At 40.9% G+C, this 24,745-nt stretch overlaps 1 protein-coding gene across 1 annotated transcript in view; it reads right to left on the reverse strand.

The window, feature by feature from the left end:
- Positions 1–18,230: 18,230 nt before the first annotated feature.
- The window catches only part of LOC126106403 (NPC intracellular cholesterol transporter 2 homolog a-like), a 33,896-nt gene continuing 27,381 nt past the window's right edge, over positions 18,231–24,745 (reverse strand). The window contains exon 4 of the mRNA XM_049912673.1: positions 18,231–18,813. Coding sequence (XP_049768630.1) covers positions 18,730–18,813 — 84 coding nt within the window. The 3' untranslated portion in view covers positions 18,231–18,729. The remainder of the gene's footprint in view (positions 18,814–24,745) is intronic.

Consider the following 24,745-nt stretch of genomic DNA (forward strand, 5'->3'; position numbering starts at 1 on the left):
TCTGCCAGTGCCCTAAAATGTTAATAAAAAGTTCTGCATGACCTAGGAACTCTTTGAAACTGAAATAAGGCATTAGGATTGGGAGTTCAGGAGTCAGAAAAGGAACAACTGTCCAGCACATCCTGCCTTCTCCGGTCTTGAGACTCTTTAGATTGTTTTTCTTCCTGCAAATACAAGAAGCTTATTGCCACCATTGGACCAAGTCTGGAACGCCACTATTGTAATGTCATATTACTGAAAATGATATAATGCATTGAGAAAAAGGAAGATTATTCCATTACACTGATGGATGCAATCAGATGCTCCAAAGCTTGGAGCCGGGGCACAGCCCAAACCATCAAGAACTGTTTCTGTCATGCAGGCATCTCAACTGAAGGAATAAATGCCACCAAAAATGAAGACACTTCTGATGACCTGCCGCTACTGCATTGCTGCCAGAAATCCACTGTGATATTTTCAATCAGTGTGAGTATGGAATGTATGCAACAATAAAGGATAACCTTGTACAACCAAAGTACGGACTGAAGACAAAATTGCAAATGAAATTAAGAATCATGGCCACAGTGACCATGAAGTGAGTGAACGAGTTAAAGAAGAAGAGGGAGATGAAAGAAATAAAGTGCCTATCCCTACTGCGAGTGACACTTCAGAAGCCATTAGAATTGTGAACATGTTCTACGAAACTAGGGGAAGGAGCAGTGAAATTGTAAATGAAATAATGAATGTGGACCATAATTTATAAAGTGTGTATTGGGCAAATAGAGAGCAGAGTAACATGACTGATTACTTCATTCCTAAGTAAAGAAGTTTGGTGAGTACTCAACATACTGCTGTATATAATGTATTTGCGTAAGCTTAAGAATGTGAAATAAAACAATTTGTCACTACACTAGATTGAAAATACAAATCTCAGTTACAAAAACATTTGTTTATAGCAACATAATTTTTAATGTCCTTTGAATGTTGTTAAGAGCCAGGTTCCACTGTACATCAGAAATGAGGAAGTAATTACGTTATTTGAAGGATAAAGATTTTTACATTAAATTAATATTTTCTGTTTACAAATAAATAAGACTATTTTAATTACATTGTCAACATTACCATTTGTATACAGTTTGATCTTGTAAATTTTTGTATAATATTATACAACACATAGTGAAAAGAGTTGCACTGGCAAGTGCCATTACACTGTTGGCCAGCATATTAAATAAACGCCTGGCAGTAAGTTATTCATCTGTCCTCTGACAGGCACATGACTGGCACAAGCAAAATAGTTCCATGACAGTAGCACTGCTGGTGGTGATTTTTATGATGGTCCTGTGTGATTCTATAGAGCCATTCACAGGCTAGTTTATAACAGTTTGTCATATTGGTATGCATATACCGGCTGATGTATTTGTTTACAAGGGGCTTGTGCCAGTCAGTGTACTGATGCCATCAGTGAATGCCTGATGATAAGGCAACCTACTAGCTTGGCTGCTTTGCAGAGTAGTTTCCACCCTAAGATAAGCATGAGGACATGGCAGTGAAAACCGAATCTCTTCTGCTTTGCAGCAGTATTGCTCTAGGAACAAAGCTGCCCTTGTCTCGTCCATTAGCAGCACTGTGCTCACATGTTTTAATAGTCATGTGGCTGTGGCACAGTCTAAATGCTTCTATTACTTCCCTTGCATAATCACAAGTGGAACCACTTTTTGATTTCACCACTCAATTGGGTAACATTGCCACCTTTTAATGGAGGCGGTTGCATGTGAAACCAGTCACATACCTGCAGCATTTGCCATTGGAACACTGCTAAGAAACACTGCCAAGTGGCTATGTCTAAAGGGCCCTTAAAGTGTATACTTCTAAGGCAGCACTCCAACCTTGTGTGTTTCGAACTGCATACTGGTTCACAATGCCCATTACATCATACATGTGGGATATTCATGGCATGACTCCATGCAGGCACACTAGACAGAAATAGCACATGAAACTCAAAGAGGAAGGTATGATTTCTTGTTAAGTCATTCATTTCAATAAAAAATTTCCATGTTCTCAAGATTCCTACTCATTAATTAGTTGTTGTCCTCTTATGTAGCTACCACATATTTGCATTCTGAGTTATGGTCTCAACAATTTGTTTTATATTTTGACACCTGTTTTCACAACCATTTCTTTATCTAAATTTACAGTTATATAGCATTTTGCATGAGAAGGAGACTGTTTTTTTTTGGGAGCTGTTAACCTCACAGTGTCTGTAACCCTCAGGATTAGAGCAAAACAATGATGACAGCGAAAAGCCAGATATTCAGTCCAGACCTGGCTAGGAAGAAGGGAGAAAGGCAGGGACATACATTCCCTATTAATGTAGAAATGGAGGGCCAAGGATCTGCAAGAATTTTGGAATTTCTTGTGAATGGACATGGCTTGTTTTGACAAGCTGCTGCTGATACAGGATGGAGTTTGCTCAAGTGATACAGTAATGTAGAAGCCAATTGAAACCACGCAGAAGTAGGAATTCATTTCGTTATCAGACTCTCTCACCGACTACTGCCAATTTCTCCTTGCTAGCACACTGAGATAAAGCAAACGAGGCAATGAAATGAAATATGAACTTTTGTCAGTAAAGGCACCTCATATACAAATCAAAATTACACTGTAAAGTTATAAACATGTTTACTCAATAAAAACAATTACCAATGTACCTTCTTATGTTATAGCAGGTTGTGAGGATCATAGACACGCCTTTCCTTTTTATATGCCTGGGTTAGGACACTTAATGCTTATTTGGTCCATTCCATTTCTAGAATACAAAACAGTCAGTACAAAGGCTGCCTTTCAAAAACACCCTGTATGAAACAAAGTCTGCGGGCAAAATTATTGCTTTCATTTAATGACCACAATTTTTTGGCTCATCGGTCTTCTGACTCATTTGTTCTCTCCTGTGCCAACCTTTTCATCTCAGAGTAGACCTTGCAACCTATGTTGTCAATTATTTGCTGAATATATTCCAATCTCTGTCTTCTCCTACAGTTTTTACTCTCTGCAACTCCCTCTAATATCATTGAAATTATTCCCTGATATCTTAACAGGTTTCCTAACATCCTGTCCCTTCTTCTTGTCAGTGTTTTCCATGTATTCCCTCCTGCTTATTCCCTACCTTATCAGTCCATCTAATTTTCAACATTCTTCTGTAGCAAGACATCTAAAATGCTTCAGTTCTCTTTTGTTCCAGTTTTCCCACAATCCATGTTATACTACCATTCAGTCATTTTCTCCAGACATACATTCTCATTCCCAGAAATTTCTTCTTCAACTTAAGGCCTATGTTTGATACTAGTAGACTTCTCTTGGCCAGGAGTGTACTTTTAGCTAGTGCTACTCTGCTTTTTACATCATCCTTGTTCCATCCATCATGGTTTATTTTGCTGCCTAAATAGCAGAACTGCTCGACTTTGTCTACTTCATGATCCACAATTCTCGCTGTTCTGATTTCTGCTACTTCTCATACTTCTGTCTTTCTTCGATTCACACTCAGACCATATTCTGTGCCCAGAAGACTGCCCATTTCATTAACAGGTCCTTTTATACTTCTTCTCTGTCACTGAGAATAGCAATGCCATCAGAGAGTCTTATGAGTGATATCCATTCGACCTGAATTTTAATCCTGCACTTGAATCATTCTTTTATTTCTGTCATTGCTTCTTTGATGTATAGATTCAACAGTAGGGGCTTACGTGTTTTTAATCTGAGCACTTCGTTCTTGGTCTCTGTTATTGTTCCCTCTTGGTTCTTGTACTGTTATATATTACCAGTATTTCCCTACAGCTTACTCCTCTATTTTTTCAGAACTTCAAACTTCTTGCACCATTCTACATTGTCAAACACTTTTTCCTGGTTGACAAATCCTATGAACATGTTTTGGTTTTTCTTCAGTATTGTTTCCATTGCTAACTGCAACATTAGAACTGCCTCTCTGGTGCCTTTACCTTTCCTCTAACAGATTCCCTGTTTTCTTTTCCATTATTCTGCATAATATTCTTGTCAGCAACTTGGAAGCATAAGATGTTAAGTTGACTATGCAACAATTTTCACACTTTTCAGCTCTTGCTATCTTTGGAATTATGTGGGTGATGTTTTCTGGAAAATCTCACCAAGAAATGTGCAAAAGCTCCAATAAGAAAAGCTTAAGTTCGCTGCAGGCTGCAGATGTCACAAATAACAATAAACAATGAGAGGCATCATCAGCCTAAGGCTAGGCTGCCTCCTCTCATTTTTAATTCATTTCTTCCTGTTGATATGCTAATTCGGAAAATAATTAAATCATTCTTGCGATATTAAACTGCTTCACAGAGATCAATGAGTGGTTATGTGATCCATCAGCAGTTTCACATCACCACTTTCTTTCAGTTTATTTCAGATTCAAGTGCATATAATGCATACTTTTAGCATGCATTATATGCCAACAGCATGCTAGTTTCACAGTTTCTGTGTGAGTTGCAGGGACTAGTGGAAGGAGAAAGTTGGTCATAATTTACCTGATGGCTGCCCTGAAGGGAAGATTCCTATTGCAGTGGGGGTTCGCTGGCATGATGTCAGCTACATTAGTTGAGTGGTGTCACGATGGCGCTGGTAATGGGGCACCTCGCTGGTACTAGGGAATAGTGCCTGTGGATATGAGGTTCTCTCAAGAAACATAGCAATGGACAATGTTGATGTTGCAACAAGGTCATACAATGTTTCTCTGAGGATGTTTCCTACACTACTGGCCATTAAAATTGCTACACCAAGAAGAAATGCAGATGATAAATGGGTATTCATTGGACAAATATATTATACTAGAACTGCCATTGATTACATTTTCACGCAATTTGGGTGCATAGATCCTGAGAAATCAGTACCCAGAACAACCACCTCTGGCCGTAATAACGGCCTTGATATGCCTGGGCATTGAGACAAACAAAGCTTAGATAGCGTGTACAGGTACAGCTGCCCATGCAGCTTCAACACGATACCACAGTTCATCAAGAGTAGTGACTGGCGTTTTGTGACGAGCCAGCTTCTCGGCCACCATTGACCAGGCGTTTTCAGTTGGTGAGAGATCTGGAGAATGTGCTGGCCAGGGCACCAGTCGAACATTTTCTGTATCCAGAAAGGCCTGTACAGGACCTGCAACATGCGGTCATGCATTATCCTTCTGAAATGTAGGGTTTTGCAGGGATCGAATGAAGGGTAGAGCCACGGGTCATAACACATCTGAAATGTAACGTCCACTGTTCAAAGTGCCGTCAATGTGAACAAGAGGTGACCGAGATGTGTAACCAATGGCACCCCATACCATCACGCCGGGTGATATGCCAGTATGCAGATGACGAATACACGCTTCCAATATGCGTTCACCGCGATGTCACCAAACACGGATGCGACCATCATGATGCTGTAAACAGAACCTGGATTCATCCGAAAAAATGGTGTTTTGCCATTCATGCACCCAGGTTCGTCGATGAGTACACCATTGCAGGCACTCCTGTCTGTGATGTAGCATCACAGGTAACCACAGCAATTGTCTCCTAGCTGATAGTCCATGCTGCTGTAAACATCGTCGAACTGTTCGTGCAGATGGTTGTTGTCTTGCAAACGTCCCCATCTGTTGACTCAGGGATCGAGACGTGGCTGCATGATCTGTTACAGCCATGCGGATAAGATGCCTTTCATCTCAATTGCTAGTGATACGAGGACACTGGGATCTGGCATTGCATTCCATATTACCCTCCTGAACCGACCGATTCCATATTCTGCTAACAGTCATTGGATCTCGGCCAACATGAGCAGCAATGTTGTGATACAATAAACCGCAATCGCGATAGGCTACAATCCGACCTTTATCAAAGTCGGAAATGTGATGGTACGCATTTCTCCTCCTTACATGAGGCATCAAAACAACATTTCACCAGGCAATGCCGGTCAACTGCTGTTTGTATATGAGAAATCGGTTGGAAACTTTCCTCATGTCAGCACGTTGTAGGTGTTGCCACCGGTGCCAACCTTGTGTGAGTGCTCTGAAAAGCTAATCATTTGCATATCACAGCATCTTTTTCCTGTCGGTTAAATTTCGCATCTGTAGCACATTATCTTCATGGTGTAGCAATTTTAATGACCAGTAGTGTATGTTACATGAGAAGCAGTTGCCACTTTGGATTATGTTTGTTTTCAGTTTCGTGAGGTTTGAATGCATCAGTCTGGCACTGAGCCTTGGACTTTTCTTTTATTTTTTCTTCCCATTGATGCAGTCAGAAAATCCTCTAGGTAGGAGATGTAACTATGTTATTAAGCTTTCCACTGGCCAGAAGCTTCTGAGATAGGCCTCTGACTGGCAGACGGAGATGCACAAAATTAAAATACTTAACTCTGAATCAGAGAAGGAGAGTCTCAAGTAGTTACGTGGAAGGCACTATAGGAGTGATGTCTCACATCTCAGTGTTCATTAAGCACTCTTCCCACTCACCCTGGACTTTGAAAAATTTTGCACTGAACAGTCATGGAGACAGAAGGATTTCGGGGACGAGGGGCATCTGGCTGTCCCACAACTGACGTCTGGGGTTCATCCAGCAGCAGAGATGTATCTGTAGCATTGGGTTTTGGGACTGAGACTCTGATGAAGTTTACGACTGGACCAGCAATTGTATTCAATCTGAAATTGTCACTCCGTACATGTAAATGCTCGTGTAGCTCACCAGTGATTTATTGGGCAAAGTATGGTGTCTGAGACTGTGTTTACACTGAGTTCAGATTCATGTAACCACTCAATTAACTATCAAAAAATGATAAATTATATGTTTGTCTTTCAATTCCAGAATAGTATTATCCATTTGCTCTCCTGTTAGCAAACTTGGTATGCCACCCTTCGGTTCTACTAATTAACTTGTATCAGCATTTATATGTGGTATAATCTCTTTAGTCCATTAGATTTCACGATTTAAAATTTATTGCAGCTTGTTGATCTTATGTGAATACCAGTTAAGAAAATAAATGGTGAAATTTCATGGTATCTTGAATTTCATTTTGGTATTCAGAAATTCTATCTAATTTCACGTTAGGTATTCCAAATACTGGGACCCATTTTGATATCATTTAAATAAGTTTCATTGAAATAATTAGTATTTTTATTGTGTAACAAATTTTAATAGGTAGTTAGGTTCTGGGGAGCTTTCTGTTTCATGTAGGTCGAAAGATAGCAGACACATTTTATTGAATTTTAGAGTTTAGTTGGTATTTTGCAACAATAACAACAGAGTACCTTCTTTGGGCATGTGCTCATTACTGAAGTCTGGTCCATGTTAAGTGGATTCACAGCACTTTAAACATCACACTCGTTAGCAACAGATCGGAGTGATTTGTCGCAAGAGATATTACTGCAGTTGGTCATTGACCTTGCCCCTTCCACACACGAGTGATTTGTCCAGCAATTTCAACTGGTATTATGAACACCAATATGTTGAAAAGTTCAACTATGGAAAATGAACTCCATGTTTAGCAGCAATGGAAATTGATCTATGTATACCCACAAATATCTGCAAAACACGTATCTTATTTTTTTAAGGGATCAAATTGTAGGAATTTTAATTTATTAAACTAGTTTTTTGATTTGATTACATAATAAGACAGAGATTTCTTAACCATATTTTAAACTGTAAGACGTATCCTGGGGCAGATATGGACCCTGATCATCATCTGTGGGTTATGAACTGCAGATTAAAACTGAAGGCATTGCTTTTAGAGATGAAGCTGAGGATCAAAAAGATGAAAAACAACGTGTAGTAGAAATCCTTCAACAACACTGAAGATATTGACTTTAATTGAGGGAAGGAGAAAATATAACTATGCAGCAGATGAATCAGGCAAAAGGCAATACAGATGTATAAAAAATAAAATTAACATCAAATGCAAAACAGCTAAGCACAGACTGCTAAAGAGCAAATGCACAATTAGGGAAAAGGCAGATATTGTCCAATTAAAGAGACCTTTGGAGAATATCAAGAGCTTAGACAGACATCCATTACTAAGTAAAGAAGGGGAAGATGGAAGGAGTATACTGAGTGGCTACACAAGAAAAACAAAATTGAAGACAGTATTACAGAAAGGGGAGAAGAAATAGGTGATCAGATGGGTGATGTGACACTGGTAGAAAAATTTCACACAGCACTGAAAAACCTAAATTGAAACAAAGTACTGGAGTAGACAACATCCCCTAGAACTACTGATATGCTTAGGTGACCAAGCCATCACAAAACTATTCTACCTGATGTGCAAGATGTATGAGACAGACAGAAGTACCTTCAGACTTCAAGGAGATAGTAATACTTAGCAATCCACAGAAAGCAAGTGCTGGTATATATGAATTTTACCAAACTATTAGTTCAGTAGTTCATGGCTTCAAAATATTAATGGGAATTATTTACAGAAGAATGGGAAAACTGGTGCAAGCAGACCTCTAGAAAAGTCAGTTTGGGTTCCAGAGAAATGTAAGAGGCAATATCAACTCTATAACTTCTATTAGAACATAGGTTAGGGGAAGGCAACCCTACATTTATAACATTTTTAGACATAGAGAAAGAGTTGATATTGTTGACTGGAAAATACTCTTTGAAATTTTGATGGTAGCAGGGGTAAAATACAGGGTTCAAAAGATTGTTTACAACTTGTGCAGAAACCATATGGCACTTTTAAAAGTCAAAGTGCATGAAAGGAAAATAGTGGTCAAGAAGGGAGTGAGACAATGTTGTGGCCTATCCCCAATGTTATTCAATCTGTACTTTCAATAAGTAGTAAAGGAAACCAAACAAACCACTGGACAAAGAATTAAAGTTCAAGGAGAAAAAATAAAAATTTTGAGGTTTGACAATGACATTGTAATTCTGACAGAGACAGCAGAGGACTTGGAAGAACAGTTGAGCGGAATGGACAGTGTCTTGAAGGAAGGATAAAAGATTAACATAAACAAAAGCAAAAGAAAGGCAATAGAATGTAGTTGAGTTTAATCAGGTAATGCTGACGCAGCAAACAAGACACTAAGAGTAGTAGATACATTTTGCTATTAGGGCGGTAAAGTAACTGATGATGGCCCAAGAAAAGTGGATATGAAATGCAGGGTGGCAATGGCAAGAAAAGCTTTTCTAAAGAAGAGAAATTTGTTAACCCTGAATATCGATTTAATTGTCAGAAGGCCTTTTCTGAAGGTATTTGTCTGGAGTGTAGCCTTGTATGTAAGTGGAACATGGACAATAAACAATTCAGAAAAGAAGAGAATACAAGATTTTGATATGTGGTGCTTCAGAAGAATGCTGAATATTAGATGGGTAGATTGCATAAAAAATGAGCTGGTACTGAATAGGATTTGGGAGACAAGAAATTTGTGTTATAAACTAACTAAAAGAAGGTATCGGACATGTACTGAGACATCAAGGATCATCAGTATAGTGTTGGAGGTAAGTGCGGGGTGTAAAAATAGTAGAGGGAAACCAAGAGACAATACAGTAAACAGGTGCAAATGCATGTAGGGTGCAGTAATTATTTTGAGAGGAAGAGGTTTATACAGGATAGAGTACCATGTAGAGCTGCATCAACCAGTCTTTGGACAGCACACAACATGTGACAACAGCACTTAAAATTTTCAGAATATATAAATCTATGACACACATAAAAAATTTATGAAATACGCGAGTACTATGTTTGTCACTTACTTTCCACAGATTTTTTGGCATTGTCCTAGCATATTGGTTTGCTGCAGTTGTGGCATGGGCACTTTGTCCTACTCTTCAGCTTAAGATTTTAACAGTAGCATGTAAAAAAAAAAAAAAAAATAATAATAATAATAATAATAATACTGTTCAGGTCTCTCTGGTTAATTGCCAATTTTTGGACTTCTCCTCAATCAGAACAATAGTTTGTATGAAAGACCCTTCACCTCGGTGATGTAGTTCAGGGTACACCAGCAGCTTTGCAAGAGTTCTCATAAAGTCAAGACTTGTTATTTTCTGGATGTGAGAGTAGTGTTAATGCAGAATGAAAGCATTGCCACCACACCCCACACCAACATTGGTAAAATTTATTTCCGTAGGCCATCTATGAGTTCTGCTGGAGCTGCAATTCACATTTTTCTAATTTAGCTCCTTTACACCACCCTTAATTACATTATAAAATGAAATTATTTCTGACTTACATGTGTCTGGATCATCTGTCATGGAATGGTACATAGAAGTTGCCAAAATCACTTCTTATATAAACTGAAGATGGAGGGGGGATGAAAGAAAAGCAAAGGGAAGGAACTATTGATGTCAGCTGCATCAGTCCTTTTATGCGGTATCAGCGACCACAAGTGAAAATGTATGCTGGATTGTGATTCAAACCCAGGATCTCCTGCTTACCTGGCAGTTGTGTTAACGACTTCACCACCTGGACACAGTGCTTATTGCAATTGCACAGGCTATTCGGTACGCCATCTGGCTGACCCATATTCCCATTTATCTGCAGTCCCTCTCCATGTCCTATATGCTTGCTACTTTGAGATTCCCACAGGAGGTCACACGTAACGGTGCATCCACAATGGTGTTGGTACATTAATTGCCCATTGAGACAAATCAATTATATGAACTTATGGTGGCTGTTCTTTTGGACAAATAACAGACACCTCACATTCATATAACTGATTTGCCTCGATGGGCAATGAATCTACCATCATTGTGGATGCACAATTCCATGTGCCCTCCTACGGGAATCTCAAAGTAGCAAGCATATAGGAAATGGAGAGGGACTGCAGACAAATGGGTATGTGGGTCAGCCATATGGCATACCGAATAGTCTGTGCAATTGCAATAAACACTGTGTCCAGGTGGTGCAGTCATTAACACAACTGCCAGGTAAGCAGGAGATCCTGGGTTTGAATCACAATCCCGCATACATTTTCACTTGTGGTCGCTGATACCGCATAAAAGGACTGATGCAGCTGACATCAATAGTTCACCCCACCCCCCACTCAACATCAGTTTACATAATATGTATCACAGATATGGATTTCGTGTGGCATCTGTTGTTTCGGACATGTCCGTAAGAACAGACACCACGAATTCATATAAAAACACTTATTTTGACTTCTTCAGTATGTGAGAAACTAAATCTTTGTTCTCTGTGGACCCATACATCTAAGATCTCTCTGTGTGTTTCTTACTTACATGCAACTGTGATGAGAGCTCTTCTTTTATTTTCTTTCATAGTTCCGACAAACATGAGTTCTGTTTTCAAAAGCTTCTTGGCAAGTTCAACAGTGGTAAACCAGTTGTTTTCTGTGATATTTTGGCATGTCTTTTGGACTGTTCTGGTAAGCTTCAGTGCACATTGTGTGGGGTACACACATTCTGCATTCTTCTCCTCCATAGAGATTTTGTCCATCACTGCCTTTCCATGAATAAATGAAGATGTTACACAAGTGATGGGTCCTGAAGTCTAATACATAAATACTTCACTGGTTTCAGTGGCAATCCAAAATCTTGATGCGGAAAGCAAAGCACTTTATCAACATATACAATGCAGCCTTGAGAGTAACACTGCTGACAGTTACCAATAAATATGTTAAAATATTTGACCCTGCATCATTTGCGTCTCCCATTTTATTTTCTTCACAGTCACCTGGATTATCAAATCAAAGAGCTGTCAACAGAAACAAAAATCATCCCGAAGTCATAGTACTGCTAAAAGATATTACACTGAAGAGCCAAAGAAACTGATCCACCTGCCTAATATTGTGTAGGGCCCCGCAAGCATGCAGAAGTGCCACAACACAACGTGGCATGCACTTAACTACTGTCTGAAGTAGTGCTGGAGGGAATTGACACCATGAATCCTACAGGGCTGTCCATAAATCCGTAAGAGTATGAGGGAGTAGAGATCTCTTCTGAACAGCACATTGCAAGGTATGCCAGATATGCTCAATAATGTTCATGTCTGGGGAGTTTGGTGGCCCGCGGATGTTTTAAACTCAGAAGAGTGTTCCGGGAGCCACTCTGTAGCAATTCTGGATGTGTCAGTTGTCGCATTGTCCTGCTGGAATTGCCTAAGTCCGTTGGAGTGCACAATGGATACAGGTGACCATACAGGATCATTAAGTACATGTAACCTGTCAGATTCATATCTAGCCATATCAGGAGTCCCATATCACTCCAACTGCACACACCCCAAGCCTCCACCAGCTTGAACAGTCCCCAGCTGACATGCAGGGTCCATGGACTCATGATGTCTCCATGCCCATACACAGCCATCCGCTTTACAATGTGAAATGAGACTTGTCTGGCCAGGCAACATGTTTCCAGTCATTAAAAGTCGACTGTTGGTGTTGATGGGCCCAGGCGAGGTGAAGAGCTTTGTGCCATGCAGTCATCAAGGGTACACGAGGGTCCTTCAGCTTTGAAAGCCCATATCGATGACGTTTCGTCGAATAGTTTGCATGTTGACACTTGTTGATGGCCTAGCATTGAAATCTGCAGCAATTTACGGAAGGGTTGAGCTTCTGTCATGCTGATCGATGCTCTTCAGTTGTCATCAGTCCCGTTCTTGCAGGATTTTTTTCCGGTTGCAGCAAAGTCGGAGATTTGCTGTTTTACCAGATTCCTGGTATTCATGGTACACTCATCAAATGGCCGTACAGGAAAATTCCTACTTCATCGCTGCCTCGGAGATCCTGTGTCCCATTCCTCATGCGTCATCTATAATACCATGTTCAAACTCACTTAAATCATGATAACCTGCTATTGTGGCAGCACTAACCGATCTAACAACTGCACCAGACACCTGTCGTCTTACATAGGCGTTGCTGATCACAGCGTGGTATTCTGCCTGTTTACATATCTCTGTATTTGAATATGCATGCCTCTACCAGTTTCCTTGGCACCTCAGGGTGTCTGCTTCCCTGCACTGAGAAAAAATTATCTACGGATTCATTGTCAAATTTGAAGATTGCTGTGAATACAAGCAAGCCCATGAAAGCTTTTAGTTCAAGAACATCAATAACATGTATGAAAGATAGAGTTGAAACCACAGTTCATCAAGAGTAGTGACTGACGTATTGTGATGAGCCAGTTGCTCAGCCACCATTGACCAGACATTTTCAATTCGTGAGAGATCTGGAGAATGTGCTGGCCAGCGCAGCAGTCGAACATTTTCTGTATCCAGAAAGGACCGAACAGGACCTCCAACATGTGGTCGTGCATTACGCTGCTGAAATGCAGGGATTGAACGAAGGGTGGAGGCACGGGTCGTAACACATCTGAATTGTAATGTCCACTGTTCAAAGTGCCATCAATGCAAACAAGAGGTGACCGAGACATGTAACCAATGGTACCCTATACCATCACAGCGGGTGATACGCCAGTATGGCAATGACGAATACACACTTCCAATGTGCGTTCACAGCGATGTGCAACCATCATGATGCTGTAAACAGAACTTGGATTCATCCGAAAAAATGACGTTTTGCCATTCGTGCACCCAGGTTCATCGTTAAATACACCATTGCAGGCGCACCTGTCTGTGATGCAGCGTCAAGGGTAATTGCAGCCATGGTTTCCGAGCTGATAGTCCATGCTGCTGCAAACGTCATCGAACTGTTCGTGCAGATGGTTGTTGTCTTGCAATCGTCCCCATCTGTTGACTCACGGATCGAGATGTGGCAGCATGATCCGTTACAGCCATGTGGATAAGATGCCCATCATCTCGACCGCTAGTGATACGAAGCCGTTGGAATCCAGTACAACATTCCGTATTGCCCTCCTGAACACACCGATTCCATATTCTTCTAATGATCATTGGATCTCGACCAACGCGAGCAGCAATGTCGCGATTCAATAAACCGTAACTGCGATAGGCTACAATCCGACCTTTATCAAAGTTGGAAACGTGATGGTACGCATTTCTCCTCCTTACATGAGGCATCACAACAACATTTCACCAAGGAACGCCGGTCAACTGCTGTTTGTGTATGAGAAATCTGTTTGAAACTTTCCTCATGGCGCCAACCTTGTGTGAATGCTCTGAAACGCTAATCATTTTCATATCACATCATCATCTTCCTGTCAGTTAAATTTCACGTCTGTAACACCTCATCTTCATGGTGTAGCAATTTTAATGGCCAGTAGTGTAATTTATTAAAGAAAAATTCCATTTGGGTTTGAAAGCTGAATTTTATGCAAACCAGATTTGTCAGTTTCTTTTTGCATTATGATGGATGGCAATGACACCCAGGTGGGAGCTAATTTACTTCAGGAAAAAATAGTTGATGGTTACCTCGAACAAAGATACATTGCTTTTGTCGGCAGAACTTCACAGTAACAAGAAAAAAGTTATCTTATTCCAGAAAAGAATTCTTAGCTATGTAGTGGACTTTCAACAGCTTTAAGACCTATTTATTTGGTAACAAAGTCATAGTTTATTCAGATCACAAAGCACTGATTCACCCACAAGGGTGTAAACTCTACCAGAGTAGTGGGCATTATCCCTTGAACAATTTGACTATGCTATTAAATACATGAAACCTGTAGTGGTGAATTAGAAAATAGTAGTGTGGACTGTGAAAAGGAATTCAAAATGGTGTACTTGAAAGGCTTTACAGAAATGACATAAGGAGAAATCAGAGCTATTACCATTATTGGAAATTAGTAAAAACAACACAGGAACAAAGGGAGAGGAAAAGGTCGATCAGTACAACGAAGTGTACAAATGAATTCTTCTTGGAAGAACTAGTGTCGATAGTGACAATCTGAAATTATGTTGGTCTCATCAATATCTAGAAGTTTTTACTACGTACATGAAAGACCCAGTGATTGTGGGGCTTTAAAATGCATTCAAAGGAGTCAGGAATATGCGTATTTTCATAATTTGTGAGAAGGGCAAGGAAAAATTTGCAACTGGTGATAGGTGCCAGAGTGTTAAAATTGGTAATGCAACATGCAGAGTGCTCGTGCAGAACATCATACCAAATAAACAAATGGATCTTGTAGCAGTGGATATCCAAGGACTATGAGCAAAAACTAGAGGCAGCTTCTGTTACATTTATGTATGTTGTACATTTATTTTCAAAGTTTGTAAAGCTGTTCTCAATCAAGAAGGCATCAAGTAAGATCAGTATTTCAAAAATTGTGGGAGACTATTTTCCAAATGTTGGTGTACCTAAGACAATCCTGTCTGACAGTGGAACACAATTCACCTAAAAACCTGAATTTTTTTTTTCTTTTTTTTTAAGAGAGAAGAAGTCAGTCACACACTAATTTCTGTCTAACACCCTCCATCTGAGAGAAATTGACACATTGTGTAGAACTTATTGTAGTAAACATCATTTGAACAATCTTTGTGTGTTTTGGCAAGCACTCAGTGGTGTTGGGTGAGAATTTGGAGTGGTTGGCAGCCTCCAGTAGAAGTTGAACTGGATATCAAGTCAGCCACAGAGGTGTTAGAATTTAAGAGCAGCATATGTAGACTTAAATTTTCACACTACTTTCAAGGGCTGTAAATTTGTTTAAGTGGCAGTTGTATTTCTTGATGAAGTACTGCATGCAGTGAAGCAGCATCACTAATGAACTTTATTGTATAGCCAAGACTTTGTTGTTATTGGTTATGCTTTCGTAGTGGCATATTTAGTTGGGGACTCTGTCAAGACTTATTCACTATTCACACTATCGTAACTGCACCCAGCCACAATTCTATTGCCTCCACTTCACAGTGTAACTTTTTAGTTACTTGATGCATGGCCATTGTATCTTTTGCATTTTAATGTAGCTTTGCCATTGTGTAGGCCTCTTGTATTTACTTATTTGTTTCCACCAGTTTATCATTTACTTTATAATTTTTATTTTTTTATGTATGTTTAGCCTTGTATGTGTTGTTGGTTCTTACCTGCTGCAACCTATTTTAGCGAGCTGGTGCTGTTATTAGGACATATGCATAGCTGTGTACAACCCCCTCCTAAGAATGTAGAGCCATACTATGTCTTCTTGATCGTTGACTAGCCTGAACCGCAGTTAAGTTTTATATTTCTAAAGGGGTGGAAGCTACAATCTTCTCATGTAAAGAGTGGCAAAGCTTTTTTTTAAAAAATAATACAGATAATGTAAACACACAGGTAATTTGCAATTTATGTATCACATAAAACAAATAGTACAAGGCAAATTTAAATAGTACAAGGCAAATTTACAGATGTCCTCCAGAGTCCAGTTTCCTACATTTTGGCACAATCCCTTACTTTCCAATGATCTTTAACACACTGAGTGAATTCCGTTCACACTTAGGGTTACTAGACATACGTAGAATTCCTACACTTTAACTTTCTCTTTGACAAGTGAAAGAATATTTACATTCTGTGGAAAATATAAGCCAAATGTGATTAAAATGCACAAGCAGAGGCAGTAGAAATCTTAACCCTTTAAGCATGACACATACCATTTGATGGACCAATGAACCTGTGCCCTCACTACGAGTTCAGTCATACAACAGCCACCGATACCTGTTCATAAACGAAAGTGATAGTCTGACAGCCTGCACATCCTACTCCACATTTGTCCTGGTTGATTGTTCTGTAGGAAGCACGTGGATTTGTAATAAGCCATTTTGCTGCCCATGTTACTCAGTGTGTTGTGTGCAACGGTTTCTTTACAAAGTTATGTCTGCAATAGTTCAGAGGGCCCAAATGATTTCGTACGTGTGACCAGGAGCTATTTAACGAACTTAGTAAACATGATAGCAAGGATTTGACTGATATTTGTTTGGCAGTTGAAGACTGTTAACCGAAAGAAGGAAACCGCTTCACCTAATGCTCAGTCTCTACAGGTATTACACATAAAAACCACAAGCTGTCCTATTACACTGATATTTTGTTTCTTCACGTTCATTCTAATGTCTCTCATGGCAAAATGTGCAATTTTGTTCACAACTGTTTTTAGAATAAGAAATTTATATCATAAGCACATTTTTGTGTGGTTCTGGAAATTTGAGGTCAAGCACTCCTCCCCTTGTAATAGAAGAGGAATGGAAACTGCCAGAAACAGTAAGAATGAAGAAAATGTCTCGGCTGGGACATATACTGCACAGAAATTATCCACAATGAAGACACATCAAAGGAATGATTGCAAGGAAGAGAGAGAGAGAGAGAGAGAGAGAGAGAGAGAGAGAGCAGGGGGGGGGGGGGGGGGGGCGGGCTGGAACAGATTACCAGAACCAGCACAGTACAAAGGAAAGCATACAGCACCCAGTTGATACTTCTTGTTAAGACAGATATACCAAAGAAGAAAGATATTCAACAGAAGCTCAGTTCGCAAATTCAATATTAAGAATACTTTAAAGGATCTCACACTGGCCCAAAAGAGTGTTCACTCTTCAGAAACATACAATTTCAAGAACTTGCCTGTAACTGTAAAACATTTGATGAGGTGTGGGTAAAAATTCTTTATGTAACTTTTGAATACGGGTTATTTGACATTTGTTAGCAATCATTAGCAGAAATGTTCATCTTCAAACTTTTACAAAGTTTTCTAGCAATGATAAAACTGTTTAATAGTAGTTTGTGGGTCCTAATAGTATCAAAAGCTTCCATTCCACTGTGGAGTTTCCTAACAGAACTAGTTACCATGCAGATCAACAATGAGGAGCCAGATGGCTAAATGTCAAGCGACTGATTCTGAGGACTGCAGTTCAGTCACCACTCAGTCCTAAGATTTTTCTGTCCCTGAACTACTTTTTCACTTCCACCAATGATTTGTTAATACGAAAATGCCGAGACACACAGTGGTTTTGAGTCCACATAAAACTGTATCTCCCCCTAAAAGCTGAAGGATAACTCGGTTCAAGGGCCAGAGGAAGCAAAGGTCACACTACTTATCCTTACAAACGTATGGCTACTGTTATCAGCTAAGTAAAAACTTTTTTTTTCTTTGTACAACACTCTTGAGGGCTGCTTCACTAATGTGTAGAATAAATGATAAACCTCCACACGTTAAATCTCATATACAACATGTGTGCTGTATTGTGTTTATGTGGCAACTTCTGCATTTAGAGCCCACTAAAATGAGAGCTGGTAAACCTAGATAGTTGCACCCAAGTACAGAAATGTAGCCCTTATCACAGAGAGCAGTTATGTTGCTTGCTCTGGTCAGTTGCATCTTGTGTCAAAGGTTAGTGTAGAGGAAATTTTCTACATTTCAAATGCTATACAATTTTGAGAAACATTACATTTATTCTCATTTACAAGAAAAATAGTTTTCTAAAATGTACACTTTAACATGTGGAATATCAATATTATAAAGTTTGTTTATACATGTACAGACAACAAGAATCATCATCACTGACACAATAAGAAATTTGATAAATCACAGACTTTCAGGCTAAAACATTTTATTTCCAAACTATATTAAGAGGAATTATACAAAAAATATATTAATCTGAATAAAATCATTGTATGACCGATAAAATTCCAGTTTACTCCTCCTGTCACAGGGCAATTGTGGCATTAACTACAGTATGTTCATACAAAAGATTTTAGGGGGGAAAAAACAGGTTACCATCATTGTCATCATCGTCGTCTCAACACATACGTCTGCTTAATGAAGGAGGGTAACGGGAATAATGATGACAGGTGTCCTAAAGAATTTATCTTCCCTGTGAGCTTGGATGAACATCACAGCCAAATTTTAGCCACTGTAACCACATGTAGCCTCACTTAATCCTACTGGGGATCAGGGCACAGCAGATTACTTTGCCATTACTGTCCTCAAGCTGCCATTTCACCTCAACAGATACCTGCGAAAATGATTTCACAAAGTGAACAAACCAGTAATAAGAACATGGTGTTGGTGAAGTGGGGCAGCAAAACGCTACACATTTATCTGTATTGCCGCCCCCCTCCCCCCCAAAAAAAGTAAATAAAAATAAAATAAAAAAAAAACTCTGGGTTTCAAAAATTATGTAAATGGTGATAGTGTTAAACAGTGTTAACATGAACATACTATATCAAGATTTGTAATACCCTTTCTCAAATCTTACGTGTGTGCTTAAAAACAACAAAGAATAAAATATCTTGTAGTATAAAACATTTCTTAAAATCAATCAATCCATCCATCCATCCATCCATCCATCCATCCATCCAATTTTAGATAATGTAAACTGTCAGGCCCAAAACTTCATCATACTCAGTACAAGGGACTTTATGTACAGTAGACAAACATGGGTGGGTGATGTCATAAAGATGTGCCAGTCCCTCTCAGACACACTAGAAACAGCATAGATTAAAAATCAGCAATATATTTTGAAGTTTTTCCACACTAGTCTCATCAGTTAAAATAGAGGGCAGATGTCCACTTAAACTTTCTTTTTCCCCATCTTATAGATTATAAAATACTGTCTATTAATTATTTTTGAGAACATTTCTCATGGAGAATATTGGTACTATTGATTAAACATGTGACCACATTCAAATCACATTACACCATGAAGGCAGGCAGTGAATGGAGCCAATACCATGGATCAACAAAAGTCAGTTGATGTTCGTGGATCCACAATATCTGCTCCATTCCTTGCCACCGCCTGCCATCATGGTGTAATATGCCTGAATATTGACACATTTTGATCAAAACCAGTTACCATTGCCAATAAACATTTTACTGGAGCCAAGACTGATTTTAATTCACTTTTAAAACACTCCATTACATTGTAATATACAGGGTAAATAAGCAAAGTGAAGGGTCCTACTGCTGGAGTACATAAACCTTTGTTAAATGGCAATGCTCTATTCTGAATGATGATGGTGTTGCAGGTACAAAATTTGACACAGCCAAACAGTTTCTTTTACTGACCACTTCATATGGTCCCCCACCACCAGCCACTCCCAGAGTTGCACAACATTGACCTGACAGCAAGGTAACTAGCCGTAGGGGGATTGTTACATAGGAACTTCTGTACTCCCCTTTTGTTGATATATCTGTACTCAGGTTTCTGCATCTACATGACTACTCTACAACTCACCCTGAAGTGCCTGACAGAGTGGCTGGTCATAAATGCCCTGTGACCAGCCTAATTCCATTATGGCAGACAACATTTAACATTTTTGAACATCGTCATCTGGCTGACTCATACATGTCATTATTTCAGTTAGGAATGTACAAATGTTTGGCAAAACTGGAGCACAGAACTAATTGCCAAGTCCTGGAAGCATCACATTTTGAAATGCCAAGAGCTACAAGAAATTAAAATCCAGTCAATATATCCAACATCTGTGGGAATTAACACAGCCTTTGAAAATGACAATTCAGTAAATTTCACTAAACTATAAAAGCACATGGGGCAAAATATCAGCCATTTCCTTAAAAGAGTACATTGATCAATTTGAAGCACTGTAGAGATTGCAGACCTGGTACAATGTAATAATGTGACTCTGCACTGCTGACATAAATCATAGCAGTGAAGCAGTATGTGTGTATGTATGTACGTATGTATGTATGTATGTATGTACCAGCAGGCTGTATGGCACGAGTGCAGTAAGACAGGTCAACATGAAGACACGACAGAATGAACATGAGCACCACACCACGAAGGAAGTTGCCCAAATAGTTTGTGTATAACTGCCGACTGTTCAAGGAATGGTACACCATTCTCACCCGTGTAAGAACAGTGGCCAAGAAAAGATCCTAACTAACAGGGGCTAGAAACGAGTTCACACAGTCTCTAAGTTTCAAATTCAACAAGAACGGCTGCTGACAGTGAATGCAAGTCCATCTCAACCAGTTTCCAAGCAAAAATTGTGGAGGGAACTGCATGCAATAGACATCTGGAGTCTGGTACCTTGGGAAAATCCATTGTTAAGAGCAACCCGAAAAGCTGGATGTCTTCAATGAGCAGAACAATACAGAAACTGGACTGTGAATGGGGGCGGGTGGGGGAGGGGGGCGGGGGCAAGTAGTGTGTGTCTCAATTTACAAATTTCCCTCTTTTCAAATTATTCAATGCATCGCATGTGTGGTGTCACCGCCAGACACCACACTTGCTAGGTGGTAGCTTAAATCGGCCGCGGTCCATTAGTACATGTCGGACCCGCGTGTCGCCGCCATCAGTACTTGCAGACCTAGCGCCACCACATGGCAGGTCTGGAAAGACGGACTAGCACTCGCCCAGTTGTACGACGACTTTGCTAGCGACTACACTGACGAAGCCTTGCTCTCATTTGCCGAGAGACAGTTAGAATAGCCTTCAGCTAAGTCCATGACTACGACCTAGCAAGGTGCCATTAGCCTTACAGTGATTGTAATTAACCGTATCTGGAGATAGACTCATTTGTATCGTCAATAGCGATGTACCACAAGGATGAATTAAAGTTAAGTATTCAAGGAGCTGCATACTTTTCTTATAGCATTAATTAAGTATCCTGTTCCAGAACTCACGCCAGCCAGCGTGGGTGTACGCGTGCCTTTCGGCTACCTCAAAGTGGCGTGGCAGTTTTGCTACGCCACAACAGATTGGCGACGAGGAAAAGTGACGCGCCCACGTTGCAGTCCTTTTGATAGTAACTTGCTCTGATTTGATTTGCTTGTGTCATGGCTTCGCCACAATCTCCAGATGTACTGTCCGAATTTTATCGCTTGCAGAATCAGCAGACGCAGGCGTTATTGGATGCCCTTGGACAGCTCGTCCAGGGTCAACGTGCGCTGCAAAACGATGCGGCCACCGCCGCTTCATCGCTACCGCAGCCACAACATGCAGTTGCACCGCAGTTTCGCCAGTTTGACCAAACTCAGGAGAGCTGGCCAGAATGGTCACGCCAGTTTGGATTCCATCTCGCCGCCTACAGAATTCAAGGTAACGAGCGGCAGCCTCACTTATTGTCTTGTGTCGGCGTGCAAACGTACCGTGTGATAGTGAAATTGTTTCCCCGACGCGACGTAGCAACTCTGTCCTACGAAGAAATTGTGTCGGTTTTAGATGCCTATTTCAAAGAAACAGTTAATGTGGTTGCAAAACGGTATACGTTCTTTCGTACGAAACGTACGGCCGGTCAAACTAATAGGGAGTGGGTTGCAACTTTGCAAGGCCTTACTAGGGATTGTGCATTTCAGTGTGACTGTGGCCTTCCTTATTCAGATACAATGGTGCGTGATGCAATAGCACAGAACGTTTCTGATGTTCGCATAAGGGAACAGATTTTGAAACTAGTTAATCCCTCCCTTCAACAAGTGATAGACATATTGGATAGGCAAGACACACTTGACTGTGCTCAGGAATCTTTTGAAGCTTCGCCAGCAGTGTGTAACATTAACCGGCCCGCTGGACGCGCTGCGCGGCCCGGTAACCGGCCCTCGCGCACTTCGACGCAGCTGACGCCGCGCTCTAAACCAGGTGTGCCTCGCCAGCCCACAAATGCAGTGAAATCATGCCCGCGGTGTGCTACTAGACATTCGCGTGAAAATTGCCCGTCACGCCAAGCTATTTGCTTTTACTGTCACAAGAAAGGACATGTTCAAAGTGTTTGCCAGAAAAAGCTCAGATCAGACAATCACAACCGTTCCAGGCCCTTTGCTTCGCGCCGGAATCGAACCACGGACACTCAGGCTCGGGAACCTTCGCCCATGGACATTCACGTAGTTAATGCCACTCCGCCCAGTGTTACTCTTTCTAACAGTGACACTGTTCGTCCCACAAAAAGTGTGCGTCGACGTCGACGGCAATCCCGTCACGTCGCAAGTGATTCTGTACCAGTGTCTGTTCACGTTGCACAAAACAGTCGCTCTTGTCGTCAGCAGGACAATAAACTTTTTGTAGATTTGGACTTTGCCGGACAAGTGATACCATTCCAGCTCGATACCGGAGCTGCAGTTTCATTGCTCAATCACGCCACGTACAAACAACTGGGCGCACCGCCGTTGCGTGCCGCAAAAGTTCAGCTCACTAGTTATTCAGGACAGCATATCCCTGTGTTAGGACAGTGCAGCCTTCTTGCAACATACAAGGGACAAACAAAACTTGTGTCGTTTTACGTTCTTCGTTCTTCTGCTGCAGTGAACTTGTTTGGTCTAGATTTATTTCAATTGTTTAACTTGTCTATAGTGAATCAGGTCCTATCAGTGAACCAGACTGTGCCTTCAGCCAGTGTTTCTAGTCTATGTGAGGAATTTGCAGACATTTTTGCACCGGGCCTTGGTTGCGCTAAGAACTATGAAGCACATTTGGAACTAAAAGTCAACGCGCAACCGAAATTTTTCAGAGCGCGCAATGTTCCCCACGCATTGCGTGATGAGGTCGCAAGAACATTAAAAGATTTAGAATCGCAAGGTGTCATTGAACGTGTGCAGGCTTCTCTTTGGGCCTCACCCTTAGTCATTTTGCAAAAACCTTCCGGAAAATTGAGACTTTGCGTGGACTTCAAGGCAACAGTGAATCCACAACTAGTGACTGCTACTTTTCCTTTGCCCCGCCCGGAAGATCTTTTTGACAAACTGTGCCCGGGAAAATATTTTTCAAAGTTGGACCTAGCCGATGCGTACTTGCAAATACCGGTGGACGAAGAATCCCAGCGCGTATTGGTGGTTAACACGCATCTTGGACTATACAGATTCAAAAGACTGCCATTCGGGTGTGCCTCCGCCCCTGCATTGTTTCAGCAATATTTACAAACTATTTGTGCGTCGGTCCCTACTGCAGCTAACTATCTGGACGATATAGTGATCTCAGGAAAGACAGAAGCAGAACATTTACAAAATCTCAGAACACTATTTCAGGTCTTGCGACAGAATGGTCTTCGCTTGTGGAAGGACAAATGTGTGTTTTTTGCTCGTGACTTGCCGTATCTGGGACATGTCATAAATGCCCAAGGCATCCATCCGAGTCCAGAGCACCTCAGTGCCATACAGGACTTGCCTGCACCACAAACTTTGAAGCAGCTACAGAGTGTGTTGGGAAAAATTAATTATTATCATCGCTTTCTGCGCAATGCCTCTTCCATTTCAGCTCCGCTTCATCGCTTACGCCGTAAAGGTGTTCCGTTCGTCTGGTCGACGGAATGCGAACGCGCCTTTCGCCAATTGAAATCGGCGTTGCTTTCAAATACTTGCCTTACGCCATTCGATCCCCAGAAACCCCTTTTGTTGATGGTAGATGCATCGGATTTCGGGATCGGTGCTGTGCTTGCGCACAAAGATGGTTCGCATGATCGCCCTATTGCCTTTGCGTCCAAATTGCTCTCGTCAGCGCAAAGAACTTATTCCCAGATAGAGAAAGAAGCTTTGGCTCTCGTGTTTGGTGTTACAAAGTTTCACGATTTCTTGTATGGTCGTCACTTTACCATCATTACAGACCACAAACCTTTGACATCGCTTTTTCATCCGAACAAGCCTGTACCTCCGCGTACCGCGCAGAAATTCATTCGCTGGTCTATTTTCCTCTCGCAGTACCGCTACGATATCTTGTATCGGTCCACTGCTAAGCACGGAAACGCAGATGCGTTGTCCCGTTTGCCTGTTGCCGAGGATAAAGCATTCGATTCTTCCGAACTTGCTTGCATGTTCATTGATGCGGACACTGATGACGTGGTCGAATCGTTTCCGGTTGATTTTCGTCGTGTAGCTACAGCCACAGCTGCAGACCCTGTCCTTGCTACCGTTTTGCGTTTTGTTACTACGCAATGGCCCTTGTCGAAGTCACGGATCGAGGATCCGATGGTTCGCCGATTTTTTGCTCACAAGGAGAG

This window comes from Schistocerca cancellata, chromosome 10 (assembly GCF_023864275.1).
Source record: "Schistocerca cancellata isolate TAMUIC-IGC-003103 chromosome 10, iqSchCanc2.1, whole genome shotgun sequence".
Taxonomy (NCBI): Eukaryota; Metazoa; Arthropoda; class Insecta; order Orthoptera; family Acrididae; genus Schistocerca; species Schistocerca cancellata.